General features: G+C 42.5%; 1 protein-coding gene and 1 long non-coding RNA gene across 3 annotated transcripts in view; one reads left to right on the plus strand and one right to left on the minus strand.

Annotated features, from left to right (window-relative positions):
• The first annotated feature begins 514 nt into the window (after positions 1 to 514).
• LOC132669931 (uncharacterized) lies at positions 515 to 7498 on the plus strand. Its single transcript, XR_009606294.3, has 3 exons — positions 515 to 671; positions 4390 to 4455; positions 5503 to 7498. It is a non-coding gene; the product is annotated as an uncharacterized LOC132669931 (long non-coding RNA).
• Positions 2766 to 14357, minus strand: part of RTN1 (reticulon 1) — a 226573-nt gene continuing 214981 nt past the window's right edge. For both annotated transcript variants that reach the window (XM_078448192.2, XM_060619948.3), the window contains 6 exons: positions 12967 to 13174; positions 10171 to 10309; positions 8657 to 8726; positions 7853 to 7899; positions 7709 to 7767; positions 2766 to 3597 (listed from right to left, as the gene is read on the minus strand). In XM_078448192.2, coding sequence (XP_078304318.2) covers positions 3555 to 3597; positions 7709 to 7767; positions 7853 to 7899; positions 8657 to 8726; positions 10171 to 10309; positions 12967 to 13174 — 566 coding nt within the window. In that variant the 3' untranslated portion in view covers positions 2766 to 3554. The remainder of the gene's footprint in view (positions 3598 to 7708; positions 7768 to 7852; positions 7900 to 8656; positions 8727 to 10170; positions 10310 to 12966; positions 13175 to 14357) is intronic.

The raw sequence follows: 14357 nt of genomic DNA on the forward strand, positions 1-14357 counted from the left end.
GCAGTAGAGAAGCAGGTTGGAATCTGAAGGCAAATGGCCCTTTTGCCTGGATCAGCAGAGCACTAAACCACTACTACAATGGCTAACACCAAAACACCAGCGGTGGCTCTTTCATGTCCCCTACCTCTTCTCTGTACTCTAATGAGAGTGCTAAAGTTTGGGTGCTGGGAGCTCTCTTCAAGGACAGTGTGGTGATTACTAGAACCCTGTAGTAGTGAAGTGAGGTCCAGCATTCGGCCACACTCAAGTACCTTTGAGTAAGAAAGGAGCCAGTTCACTTCTTTTCAGCAGTACTTCCCTAGTGGGGAACAAGGGGAGAAATAGGTCTGGGCTCTACACAGGAGGCAAAGTCTTCAAAATGGCCTAAGGACCATTGTGAGGCCTGGGGTGGTATGATGGGTTGAATTGCGTCCTGCCAAAAAGAGACCTTGAAGTCCCTAACCCAGTACCTCAGAATATGACCTTATTTGGAAATAGGGTCTTTTACAGAGACAATCAAATTCAAGTGAGGTCACAAATGTGTACCCTGATCCACCATGATTGCTAACCTTCTGAAAAGAGGAAATCTGGATACAGAGAGAAGACCGTGGGAAGACACACAGGGAGGAGATGGCCATGTGCCTGGAGTGATGTATCTACAAGCCAAAGAGCACCATGCAATGCTGGCAGAGGTAAGGAAGGACTCTCCCCTAGAGCTATCAGAGAGAACACGGCCTTGCCAACACCTTCACTTCAGACTTCTAGCCCCCAGAACTGTGAGGGAGTAAAGTTCTATTGCTTTAAGTCATCCAGTTTTTGGCATTTTGTTAGGGCAACCCCAGAAAACTAACACAGGTGGGGAAAGAGCACCTTTACTCCTGAAATGAGCCATGAGGCATACCACAGCTTCTGTGTCTCCCTACCCGGTGTTTGTTTGGCTCATCCATAGGCCGTAAAATTTTTGTACTGTGCACAGCTTTCAGGATGACCTCACTCACTCTGGGCCCCTGGGAGATCCTGTTCTTGGTCCTCTTCTTACCTGTTCATAGAGTCCTCACATTATATCCATCGCCCAGAATATCATGTTGACTGATATTATGTGTCCCATGCTCCCTTTGGTAAAATTCTATGTCCGTACCTATCATTTTGTAAAGACAGGGGTTTCCTCGGGAAACGTTCTCCACCACTGCCAGCAAATGGAAATTTCTCCTTAGATCCTCCTGATGCGCGGCTGCTTATGAAAGGAATTCTGGGCTAACAGGAGGGAGGAAGATGCTGCGAATGCAGATGTGGGGGGGAGGTTAATTCTACACAGTAAAGCTTTTGGAGGAAACCTCATCTCAAAGGGTTGGAGACTGGAAAGCACACATAGAGAAAAAAGATCCTCTTCTGTACCTACTAACCATAAAGAATGGCAGGCACCAAACCCAGCTTAATATCTTCCTCCCCCATACCAGGTCTTCTGGGATTTCTACCCTGAAAAATGGTATTGCGTTCTCCTGAACAGCCAGTCTCAGATGGAGCTGGGCTAAGGCGAGGCACGCGAGCTGCCAAGGGCGTGAAATTTGAGGAGGGCCAAGGTCAGCCTTGGTGTTGAAACCCCACATCTAGTCCATCACCAACTCCGATCCCATCTCCCTCCACATCATCTCCTAGAGGCTCCTCTGGGCACAGTGGGTGCTTGGCACTCAAACTCCTTAGCATTCAAGTTTCTTCCTAGTGGTCTCAACCCAGCCTTTCAGCCTCACCTGGCACCACATCTTCAGCCCAAGCACCTTACAACCCATTTCAACTTGTCACTCACCATTCTCAGTGGATGCCATGTATTTCTGTGACTTAGCATCTTAGGTGATGTTCTCTCTTCGTACTGGGATGAACCACCTTCTCCATCTGGAAAACCCAGCCGCAAAGTTCACCTCCTCTGAGAATCCTTCTCTGTTGCTCTAGTCTTGTAAGCCAGCTCGTATTTCCTGCTGCCTTTTATTTAGTTAGTTTATTTAGTTTTCACATAGCCAACTCCCATCTCCCGCCATACTGGCCGTTGGCACAATGTCCAGTCGCCCTTATGGTCGTCACACCACTTTGTACACAAGGGTACCTCCATAAGTGCTTATGGAGCCCAAGCATAAAACTGGTCAAAGGCAGCGTTTTGTAAGTTACTATTCCTTTTTTCTCCTACTACTTTTATTTTTCCCACTGCTACTATTTTCATCCACTTCTTCCTCATCATCTTTGACTTTTGATCTTAACAGTGAAATAAAATATGCAATTGGATTTTTATGAAAAGCAGCAAGCAATCCTTAGAAGATTTGTCTTGATGATGGCAGGAACTGTCATCTCTCTTACTCACAGCCCTCTTCTCTGTGCTTGGCACCCAGTAGGTCCTCAAGAAATAGTTACCAAAAGAGTGGCTTCCTAGCAAATATAATTATTGCATATTATTATAAGAAGTCTATAGAAGGACATATATATATATATATATATATATATATATATATATATATACATACATATATACATATATACATATATATATATAAACCTGCTTAAGATATCTACATCAATCCCACAGAGTACAACATGAAGAGTATTTTCCAGTTTTACTACTTTGTAGTGACTTCTATAAAGACCCCAAAGGAGCCATATACTAAGTTGAAGTTGGACCATGCAGTCCTGAAGACAGGAATAAAGTGAGCTCTTGGTCTCAGGCTTCCCAGCCTGTCCTCAGAAGATTCTAGCTCTTAGAACTTTTGCATTTTCTGGTAAGACCACAAGAAGAGAGGGAGAAGGTTTTACATTTAGTAACATTTATTTATGCATTCAGTATCAAGTACATAAGTGCAAATATCCAGAGTCCATAATTAGGTCCATTAGGAACTACAGAGAAAGTAATACAAATCGTAATAAAGTTAACATGCTGGTACTTTTTTTTACCATACATGTAAATCAGCCTGTCAGTCCCACACAACAAAAGTACTGCATGTTTTTTTTTTGGGGGGGAGGGCAGGGAGGAGGGGTTATTCATTTATTTAATTATTTTAAGTTATACAAAACTGATTACCATAAGTACGGTCGACTGTTTTTATTTTTATGTTGTGTGTTGGAAAAACACTAAAACATCAGTCTACAATTCTATATATTGTTATTAAAGATTAATCCAACCAGCAACCCAAGGACATATAAGCGATTTCCACTACTGCATCAGTGCACTCGGCAGGAAGGGCCTAGCCACGGGGAACGTCAGAAGCTACAGAAGCATTGCAGAGAGGAGGAGGAGAACACCGAAGAAGACAAAATAAGCTGGGCTCTCACCATCATGCACTTTTTTTTTTTTTTTTTAGCAACACAAAATTAAAACCACATCTAATACACTTTTCTCTATACTTTAGTGCTTGACACAAGTGACTCAAATATCCTAAGAGTACAGGAACAGCCTAAAAACAGCTGTTTTAAAGTTTGTCTCTAAGATTATGGTACTGGGGGGAGAAACAATCAATTTGCAGTAACATGTAAGAACAGAGTTGTTACCACTCCAGACATTCTGGTTTGTGTCCAGTCCCTGGTGGGATATCGATTTACTCAGCATGCCTTTTAGCGCCTGGGATTTTAGCCTGAATCCTAAAAAGACAATATCAAAAAACAGTAAGTCACAAGTGTTATTAATAAAATCATTTTGTGACTTCATCATGTGCTGTTGCCGTAATTAGCTAGCTGACCAAATAGGCTAATATTCCAAAAGATACTAAAGTATGTGAGTGTCTGTGAACACATTTCTATGCAACAATAGAGACCTATTTCTGTGCATCTACCTGAGACCCAGAAATGACTGGGACAGGCTCTATCCATCTATTCCACATAGAGGAGGGAGTGGCACTGAGGTCTACTGCACAGGTCTAGGGCTTTCTCCACACTCCTCTTAACCAATCTCTAGGCAGTAATAGGATGATGGTGCTGATGGCGATGATCGTGCTGATGTCTAATATTTATTGTGTCTTACGTCCAATCCAAGTAAAAGTACTTTATAGACATTATCTCATTTAATCCCCAACAACCATATGAGTTAAGTATTTAGCATTACTAATGTGCAGATAAGGAAACCAGCTCAGAGAGTCAAATAACATTTATGATGAACTCATGTAGCTAAAAATACCAGAAATGGACTCAAAGTAGTCTGATTCCAAAGATCGTGTTCTTAACTGTTTTACTAAAATGATGTCAGTTCTTCTGCTGGGAATTATTCTAACATGGGATCAGAATTTCAGAGGTGAAGGAGCCTTAGAGGTAAGACCCCCACCAAGAAATTTCCTTCAAGATTTAGTGTCAGGCAAAACAGGTTCTCTTCAAAAACTGCTGTTCCTTCCTTTCTGACAGCAAGACCGATCTAACTTACGTAGTTTCTCTTTTTGCTAGCTACCGAGAAGCTCAGATCCAAATCTGAATGAAGCTCGATTATAGAAGCCACATTAGTCCTTACGGGTAATGTTTTCTTTCTATTTCTTTTCCCAGCCTTGATTTCCAATGTTAATTAACAATTACATTGCACATGTAGGTTCATACATCGTACATTCTTTGTCTTTTCTCCTTTCCACTTTAACAGGCCTAGACTCTTGTCACCTTTTGTGAATTACCATAGTCTCCTAGCTGACCTGATTACGTTTCCACTCCCCTGTTCAGTTCTCCTCTCACTAGATTGTCACAGTATGCACATCTGTGTGCACATACGGTGCATATCACTCCCGCATAAAAACATCAGGGGCTGTCCATTTCCTGTTGGGCCAGAGTCACCATTCCTTACAGCGTTCAATACTTGACCTCAGCCTCTCTTTCTAGAGTCTTTGCAGTTGATCTTTCCACTCATTTAAGCTTTAGACACACTGGTGGACTCATTATTTCCTACATGACCTACATTTTCATGCTTCTCCCTTTGCTTACGTTATCTCTTCTTCCTGCAATGTCTTTCCCCTCATCACCCACATGATGAATGTTTACCCATCCTTCAAGGTTGCCATAGACTGAATATTTGTGTCCCCCACCCCAGCCCCCTGCCCCTTGCTCAAATTCGTATGTTGAAATTAACCCGCATTGTGTTGGTATTAGGGGATGAGGCCTTTCAGAGGTAATGATTAGGTCATGAGGGTAGAACTTTCATGAGTAGGATTAGTGCCCTATAAAAGAAACCCCAGAGAGCTCCCTTCCACTTCCACCATGTGAGGACAGAGCAAGAAGTCTGTAACCTAAAAGAAGGTCCTAATTAGAGCCTGACCGTGCTGGCACTCTGATCTTGGACATCCAGCCTCCAGAATGGCGAGACATAAATTTCTGTTGTTTATAAGCCACCAAGTCTATGGTACTTAGTACAGTGGCCTGAACTAAGACAAAGGCCTTCATTTTAGTGAGGATTTAATGCCATTTCCATTATCCCTCCAGGTAGGAACAGTTATTTCCTTATCTCCCTGACCTTAACATTTTATACAACTCCATTGTAGTTCTTATATTGTCTTATACTTATTTATCTCTTTACAGTTTTATCTGCACAGAGAGGCTGAGAGCTCTACTAGAGTGGGGATCAGCTCATTCATCTTTTTACCCTCCGTGCCTGTTCCACGCAGTACCTGGGGCATAACAGGCATGTCTCTTTTTGGAGCCAACCAACCTATTGACCAAATAAAAAATTAATAGATGTGATTTGTTCAAGATCCCCCAACTAAGTATTGGATAGCTTAGGACTAGAATGTCTAGCTTCTGATTTCTAAGCTCCTATTCTGGTGTTCTCCTTCCTATTCCGGTGTTGCTACAGTTCCCCAAAACACAGCTCTTAATTGCCAAAAAGTTACCTGGAGAGTTCATTAAAATACGGATTCCAGGTCCCCAATCCTAGAAATTCGAATTCTCTAGGTCTGTTTTAAGAATCTGGGAACTGGTGTCTTTGACAGTTTCCCAGGTTTTGGCAACCACCGACTTTTACACTATACCATGGGGCCATTCCTTAATACGAAATAATGAATACTTTATCCTCAGTTTGTTGATTTTCATGAGGTTTTAGTTGCATTTGGGTCCAAGGAGATAATTTCAGACATTTTGAAATGTGCCACAGATCTGATCTAGATCCAAATTCACCATGAATTTAGGAGGAAGAATTATGAGCAGTACACAATAAAACAAAACAAAAGAAAACAAGACAAAACGCTTCCTATAGTTTAGGAGAGAATCATAACTGATGATGCACAAATCAAATAGCAGAGGAACTTTAAAATGGTTGCTTTCTCTTACCTGTTGGCGTTGTTGATACATCATTGGCTGTCTAACATATTTCCCTCTAATTCTGACCACCACTGAGGTCTAGCCCCATGATCTTAAGATTAGGAGAGGGAGTTCAATCTCAACATAGTCTAGCCCTTTTGTGACATGTATTTCCAGTTGGAGCCTAGGTCAGCTTTTGATTAAAACAAAATCAGTAACAAAATGACAATATAAAAACTATCATTCCAGGTGGTTTAGACTGACATAAATTTACAAACACTAATTTATTTAAAAATTATGAAGAACTAAGTTTAATGTCCATACTAGCTGTGGATACTTATAACTGGAATCTTTATTTGCTAATATACAAAGGAACCATAACGTAGAGTCTGTTTAAAGGGCTCCTGGGTGGCTCGGTCTGTTGAGTGTCCGACTTCGGCTCAGGTCATGAACTTGCGGTTCGTGAATGGGCTCGCTGCTGTCAGTGCAGAGCCCACTTCAGATCCTCTGTTTCCCTCTCTCCACCCCTCCCCTGCTCAAGCTCTCTCCCTCTCTCAAAAATAAACATTAAAAAGAAGAAAAAATAAAAAGCAATGGTGTTAATTAAATAAGCAAACACACACCCTTGTTGAGTCAAAATGGTGTAACAGAAAATATAACAAATATTACAGATTTAAACATTTTTTCAAGTTGGAAAAATAATTTCAATGGTTTAAAAATCAGTGCTCTTTACAGTGAGTGTTGTATGTAAGCAATGAATCATGGGAATCTACCCCCAAAACCAAGAGCACACTGAGCACACTGTAGGTTAGCCGATTTGATGATAAATTATATTTAAAAAAATCAGTGCTCTTTATTGTTTGAAAGATTGAAAATGTATGTTAATTTGATGGTTTTTATTTCAATCAAACTGTTGTAAATTAATTTTAGTTTTCTGAATCAGGCTTCCTTCTTTCCTCCAACCCATCTTGTTCTTGGACATGAGCCAGTCTCCAGATAAAGCATAATATCATTCATTCATTAGAACTCATTCATCATCATACCTGAATTAAGCCACTGAAGTTTTACTTGATTAAGCATTTTAAAGTGTATAATTAATTTTCTGAAATCATATGATTGGGAAAGGTGTAAATGCCTGACTCCAGTAAGTGAATGATCATAAATGAACTTACTATTTTATTGTCCTTTTATCACCCATATCTAATCCACACAAATGCCTGCCTAAGATAGTCTCTCCTTTTGGGGCGCCTGGGTGGCTCAGTCGGTTAAGCGGCCGACTTCGGCTCAGGTCATGATCTTGCACTCCGTGAGTTCAAGCCCTGTGTCAGGCTGACAGCTCAGAGCCTGTTTCAGATTCTGTGTCTCCCTCTCTCTGACCCTCCCCCATTCATGCTCTGTCTCTCTCTGTCTCAAAAATAAGTAAACGTAAAAAAAAAAAATTAAAAAAAAGATAGTCTCTCTTTTTTAGGAACTGCACTGTGTAACTTACTTTGCCACAACAGCGTTTATGTGAGTCCTCACAAGTCCCAGATATTGGTCAATCTGTGCCTACAAAGAAGAAGAAATCATGAGCACATCCAAAGGTCACAAGGTCAAAATTTAAGGTGACTATCTGACATCACACAGGACTTACCTGGTGCTTAACATACACTACAGGTAGAGTAAACATTGAAACCACAGCTGGGATGAAAAACAAATACAGTATTAAAATTCTGAGAGTTATCAGTGAGAATAAGCTTTTAGATACATCTTTATATAATTATGTAATCTTATAGCATTATTTTATGGTAGCTAGCATTCTAGCTAAAAGATGGCAGGACTGGGGGCACCTGGGTGGCTCAGCTGGTTAAATGTCCGACTTCGGCTCAGGTCATGATCTCATGGTTTGTGTGTTTGAGCCCCGTGTTGGGCTCTGTGCTGACAGCTCAGAGCCTGGATCCTGCTTCAGGTTCCGTGTCTCCCTCTCTCTGTCTTTCCCCCAGCACCCCCGGCTCTCTCTCTCTCTCCCTCTCAAAAAAATAAACATTAAAAAAAATTTAAAAAGATGGCAGGACAGTCCATAAGGAAAACAAAGGGATGTTGAGCCCTTTACAGATATTGAGCCATTATTCCCAGACTCATTCCAGGAATGAGGGATGGATTGTGCCTTCCCACAATGAAAATTAATTTCTATCCATAATTGCCTACTGCAAACAAATATATATTAGAAACCAAATAAAACCAATTGTGATTCAAGAGAAAAAATCCTTCAAACTAAGAGATTCATTATTAATGTATAATATACACTCTTAAATTGAACTATGATGGTCAGGGAAATGCCCTGTACTATGGTGTTGTTTCTAGGACTCTACCACAGCAAGCTCACAGCTAACAGCATAGGAAGCTTTATGCTCGTGGAGAGTGTGAAGGAAGACATAACATGCTCATCTGTCCTTACCCATGAGCAGCAGGGTCAGCCCGTTGAAAAGAGCGCCAACGTAAGTCAGGAGCCACATCAGGACTGCAAACTGAAGAATGGAATCTTTATCAGAGCTTCTAAAACCATTTGTGACAGATGAGCGTCTTATTTCATTGACTTTTTTTAGATTAAAAATGGAGGGAAAGTACACCATTTCAATAAGAAATGTAAGCATTTAAAGTTCATCACAGAATTACTGAAAGAGAACCTAGCCTTTACTTCTCTTAGAACCTTTTGGACATCTTTGTCAGAAGATCTGAAGGACTCCATGAAATAATAAGGGAGGGGTCAGCAAACTATGGCCCTTGGCCTGTTTTTTTATGGGCCCATGAGTTAAGAATAAATTTCATATTTTTAAATGGTTGAAGAAAACCAAAGCAAGAACAACATTTTGTGATATGTAGAAATGATATGAAATGCAACTTTTGGTATTCATAAATAAAGTCTTATTGGCACACAGCCACAGCCATTCATTTATGCACCGTGTTTGGCAGCTTTCCTACTATGATGGCAAAGCTGAGTAGCTGTGACAGAGATTATGTGGCATGCAAAGCCTAACAGATTTACTATCTGGCCCTTTACAGATAAGGTTTGATGACCTCTGCTCTAGCCCGTATTTTTACATTACAAAACAAATAGAAACATCAACCTAAAAGCCCTTGGGTCAGTAATTATCATCTCCCTGGTATCTCTCTTCAGTCATTACTTGGAAAGTAGTATTATTCCAGGAGAGCATCTTCCAAGGCCACATCACTCACTTTTCCTTCTGCCCTTCCTCAAACAGTTGTTGGGCAGCCCCGGCGACAAGACCCCTGCCCAGTGTGCGTACAAAGCACTCTGGGAGCACAGGGAACTCACAACAACCTCGCTCAGGCCCTGCTGAATCATGCCCCGTTGACTTCAGTCTTATACATACACCACAGGGTGGGCTGAGCAGCTTGTTCAAAGAAACCTAGTAAGTTCAGTGAGAGTGCCAGGAATCACACACAGGTGCCAAGGTCCTCCATGCTTCCGAGGCTCAGTCTCACAGCACATACCAGGTAAGGACACAGGGACATCTCACCATTAGGAGTCCACAGAGTTTCTTTCAATGAAAAAAGCATATATATATTTTTCACATTTCCAAAACTAGAGTTTTTAAAGAGCTAATTTTAGGAAATTGGCCAAGGGACTGAAAATGATAAGAAGAAACAACCTGGTGTGTTGTGAAAAGTATAGAATTAGAAGCCATGTGACCCTCGGTTTGATCCCAGCCAGTGACTCGCTGGGCAACCTCAGGCAAGTGACTTAGCCTCTCTGAACCACAGTTGTGGCATCTGTAAAATGAGAGGATTGGACTGGATGCACTCCATGGTACCACACAGCTGGAGGTTTTCTCACTCTAGAATGTAATTAGCACTTGCCTCTTATTCCCCATTATGTGGTGGTTTACGTTATACCATTAGGGAAAACAAAACTCAAGATTGTCAAGTGAATGGCTTAAGCAACCGTACTTTTAAGGAATCCACCAGGTCCTGGACAAGGAAGAGCCTCCTCAGTTCTTTAAGTGTGTTGTTCACATAGAACTGCAGACAGTCTGTGTACTTCTGGATCTGCTCCTGAGAAAGGGTGATCTCGAGCTCCAAGTAGGTCCTGTCAACAAACCATCCACAGAGAGCTCCATCAGAGGTAACCATGAAACAGCTGAGTTTTCCTCCTCCCACTCTGAGGACAGCCAGGCCATCTCTGGGGGCTTTACGCCAGCCAGTGGGCTGCAGGGACCACACACACCCACTTCCAGTATACTGGAGAACCCGGGAATTATGGCCGTTAATGGTGTGCTATGACTGTTTCTGTGTCCCCAAGACAGCATGACAGTGTGAGCCGATGGTTCAGAGCAACTGGCTTGGACCAGGGAGAAGTCAGTCCAGAATCAGCTCATTCACTGAATTCTCCATAAATCCCTGGTCTGCCAGGTAGTTGTGAAAGTCCTCATTTCTTCTTGGCTGCATGGAGATGGTTTATTTTTTTAAATAACAGAGGTATCTGAAAATCCTAGCTGCCAATTATTGCTCATCACCTCAACTTTAATATTTCGTGTTTGCATTTTGGAAAATACTCTCAGGTTTTATCTAGAGAGCTCTGAAAGCTCAAGAGACCTAGCCCCTATTCAAAAGCTCACTGTTTCTACTAAGAGCAATATTTTTAGTGACTGCATTTTTCATTTGTTCAAACGATGAAGTGTAACTATGGGCAGATAAACCAGGCTCCCCATGTAGTCCATCCTCCTGTTTGGCCATGCTCCCCCACCGAGGGCCCATCCTCTCTACCTCCTCCCCTCCTTCCGTTCTGTTTTAAGACAGCACTACGTTATCTACCCAGAGGATATTTCTAGAGTTCTTACAGTGCTTATCTAATTCTGAGAATTGAGAGGGAAAAAATAAAGTAGCATTTGGTTTGAATTTAGAGAGCTTACAATGAAATCTTATGGCTTTCCTACTCTTTAGGAAAAAATACAGAAAAATACTGATTTTTCTAGTTAAGCTTTGATCCCAAAATGTGCTCCTAGTCAGGTATTCTATTTACTGATAAAAACAACTCAACCACAGGGAAGTTTTGTTTTGTTTTTGTTTTTTTTTTAATCTCTTTCCTAAAGGAAGAAAAATTAGTTGAACTAATTGAACATGACAGTCTTGGGGGGCCAAGAATGTGAAAGAAACTAGCCTTTCTTGGATGGCTGAGGGCAGAGGCTGAGGCAGAGCAGGACTCTGAAGATGTGAACTCTGGTCACAGGCTGATAGGCATGGTATAACCCTGATGTGAAGACACTGCACTTCTACGCTTTCCCCCCTTTGGGACAGGGATTTGTAGAGACAAGTTATAGCCCAGAAGACCCATTAACTGCATTAGAAGAAAGCCCAATACGGGGCGCCTGGGTGGCTCAGTCGGTTAGGCAGCCGACTTCGGCTCAGGTCACGATCTCGCGGTCCGCGAGTTCGAGCCCTGCGTCGGGCTCTGTGCTGACAGCTCAGAGCCCGGAGCCTGTTTCGGATTCTGTGTCTCCCTCTCTCTGACCCTCCCCCGTTCATGCTCTGTCTCTCTCTGTCTCAAAAATAAATAAACGTTAAAAAAATTTTTTTTTTTTAAAAAAAGAAGAAAGCCCAATACATCCCAAGGGCAAGAGTGCTCAGACTGTAACTGACACCGAGGCCAGGAACCAGAGGCTGGGAAGGGAGGTTGGATGTGCAGCCTTTTCCCTTCTGTCCCCAAAACACAGGCATCTTTTCATCTTTTAAGGGCCCGGTGCCCTAAGGTCTTCATTCAGCTTACTGGTGTGGGTGAGCCAGGGAGGATTTACTGGGTCTGGCCCAGAAGCCACCTGCAGCAGCATCTACAAGGCTCATCCAGGACTCAGAACTGTCCCCTCCGTTACAGGAACTGAGGACACCTATAGTACAGCTTGCACTCCGGGGCCAACAGCAGGGGAGGGGGTGACTCTGACAGTCAGTGCTGAAATTCCCCGGGCTCACAAACCAGAGTCAAGGAGACAGACTGGGGTGGAGTTGGGTGGCATGCAGCTGGCAGGACTATTGCCTCCCTCTGCCCTGTTTCATTCATCCTTAGTATATGGCTTTAAAAACAATTCCTCCTCTTTAATGTTCATTCTAGTCAGATTTCCCTAGTATAAAAATGCAGAGGAGGGCACGTTATAAGACTATTCATGAACTTGTACCCCTCAGAAAGTTGGCCCTTTGGTATGAAGCTTCCAGAGACCGTAGAAATAAAAATCCAAACACCCTAGCCCTGACTCTGTGCTATTTACTGGCCATATGACCTTGGGCAAGTCACTTTACGTCTTAGAACCTCAGTTTTCCCACCTGTACGTAGAGATTAATTACACTGCTCTGCCTTCTTCACAGGGTAGGGAGGATTAATTGTTGCTTACTCCTTAAATTATAAAACATTGTGCACATATAATGGATTATGATCACTATTAGTAATAATTAAATATAAAATATGAAATATGTGTATGCTCTATAAATTTATATTAAATATGCATCTTAATTCATTAGTAATAATTAAATATAAAAGCTCAATACAGCAAGTAAGTGTTACAATGGGGATAACTGAGTTTGCCTTAGAAATTCACCAGAAATATTAGCTATTAGAAGCCAGGGCATTAAAGAGACTCGGAGACATCTGTCAGGTCCCAGAGACTTATCACCCAAATGCCCAGGAGCTGAAACAGAGTCAGAGGGAAGGAGCCCCGTGAGAGACTGGGCAAGGACTGGCCCAGCTGGGGTACTCACTTGAAAGGGTGGCCCTCGTCGGTTTTCTGCACCGCTTGTAACACAGACTTGTAGATGCGGAAACTGATGGTGGCTGAGAGCGCGGCAAGAGCCAGGTAGGCCACGACACTCACAACGCTGAACTGGGTCAGGGAGAAGAGCAGTAGCAGGAAGCTCCCGAACACGATCCCAGTCTGCTTGATGTCCCGCCAGTAGAGCAGGTCAATAGCTGTGGGGAGGAGACCAAAGCCACACACACACTTAGCACTGGCAGAACTGCCGCGGGACTCATTCTGCGGAGCCATGGTGGCCGCAGGTCCTCACCTCGACTCAGGATTCCCAAACACCAGCGAGCAGACACAGGGCTTTGGCCAGGGCACTGGCTGCCATTGTGTTTTGCTTTGGAAGACTCTTTTCCGTCCCTGAGGACAGTTTATAAATTGCAGGTAAGAAAAGGCTGGTGAGTCTCCAGCGACCATACCTCTATGAGTGCATCTCGCAGGGCCAAACCATCTGTGACTCTGAAACAAACCTCAAAGTACAGAGGACTCTAAAGTACCTGCTCCGCCTCTCTGGAAGGTACTGACTGCATGCATCTTGATACCCTGCTGACAAGGTTATGTCTTAATGGTGGCCTGGAGATGTGCACAGCAGACATGTGACTGTTCCTGCTGCTCAGAAAGGGCAGGAACAATGAAAAGGGAGGTTTCAGAGAAGTGGTACCTTCAGAAGCATGGCGACAGGTCCAGAGACCCCAGCCAATGGCAAAGTTTTCTGAGTAAAGACCACCAAAGCCACCAAAGCCAGCAAAACTGAAAAGTTAGTAGCTATCTCAATAATCCCTGAAGCTGACACTTGGATTAAACCATTTTGTACAACATAATTTATTCACTCCTATTATATGATTTAAAAATACAGAATACAGCTGTAAAAATCTAGATCACATCTCTCACTCAGTTATTTCCCTCTTTCGCTTACAAACAAAAAACTGAGTTCAAAAGAACAAAGCCACAGTGCTTCAAATATGGTACAAAATGTAAATATTTTCCATATTCCGGTCACCAGATTATGAAAAAACAAAGAAGCCTTGCTGGAGAATGCATGCAAATTTATTCTCCAATTAGGCAAGTTACAAATGTTTTTTTGAATTGAGATACAATTGGGACGCCTGGGTGGCTCGGTCAGTTGAACATCCGACTTCAGCTCAGGTCCTGATCTTGAAGTTTGTGAGTTCAAGCCCCACATCGGGCTCTGTGCTGACAGCTTAGAGCCTGGAGCCTGCTTCAGATTCTGTGTCTTCCTCTCTCTGCCCCTTCTCTGCTCAAGCTCTCTCTCTCTCTCTCTCTCTCTCTCTCAAAAATAAACATTAAGAAATTTTTTCTAAATAAATACATTGAGATATAATTGACAAA

Source organism: Panthera onca, chromosome B3 (genome assembly GCF_046562875.1).
Source record: "Panthera onca isolate mPanOnc1 chromosome B3, mPanOnc1 haplotype 2, whole genome shotgun sequence".
Classification (NCBI taxonomy): domain Eukaryota; kingdom Metazoa; phylum Chordata; class Mammalia; order Carnivora; family Felidae; genus Panthera; species Panthera onca.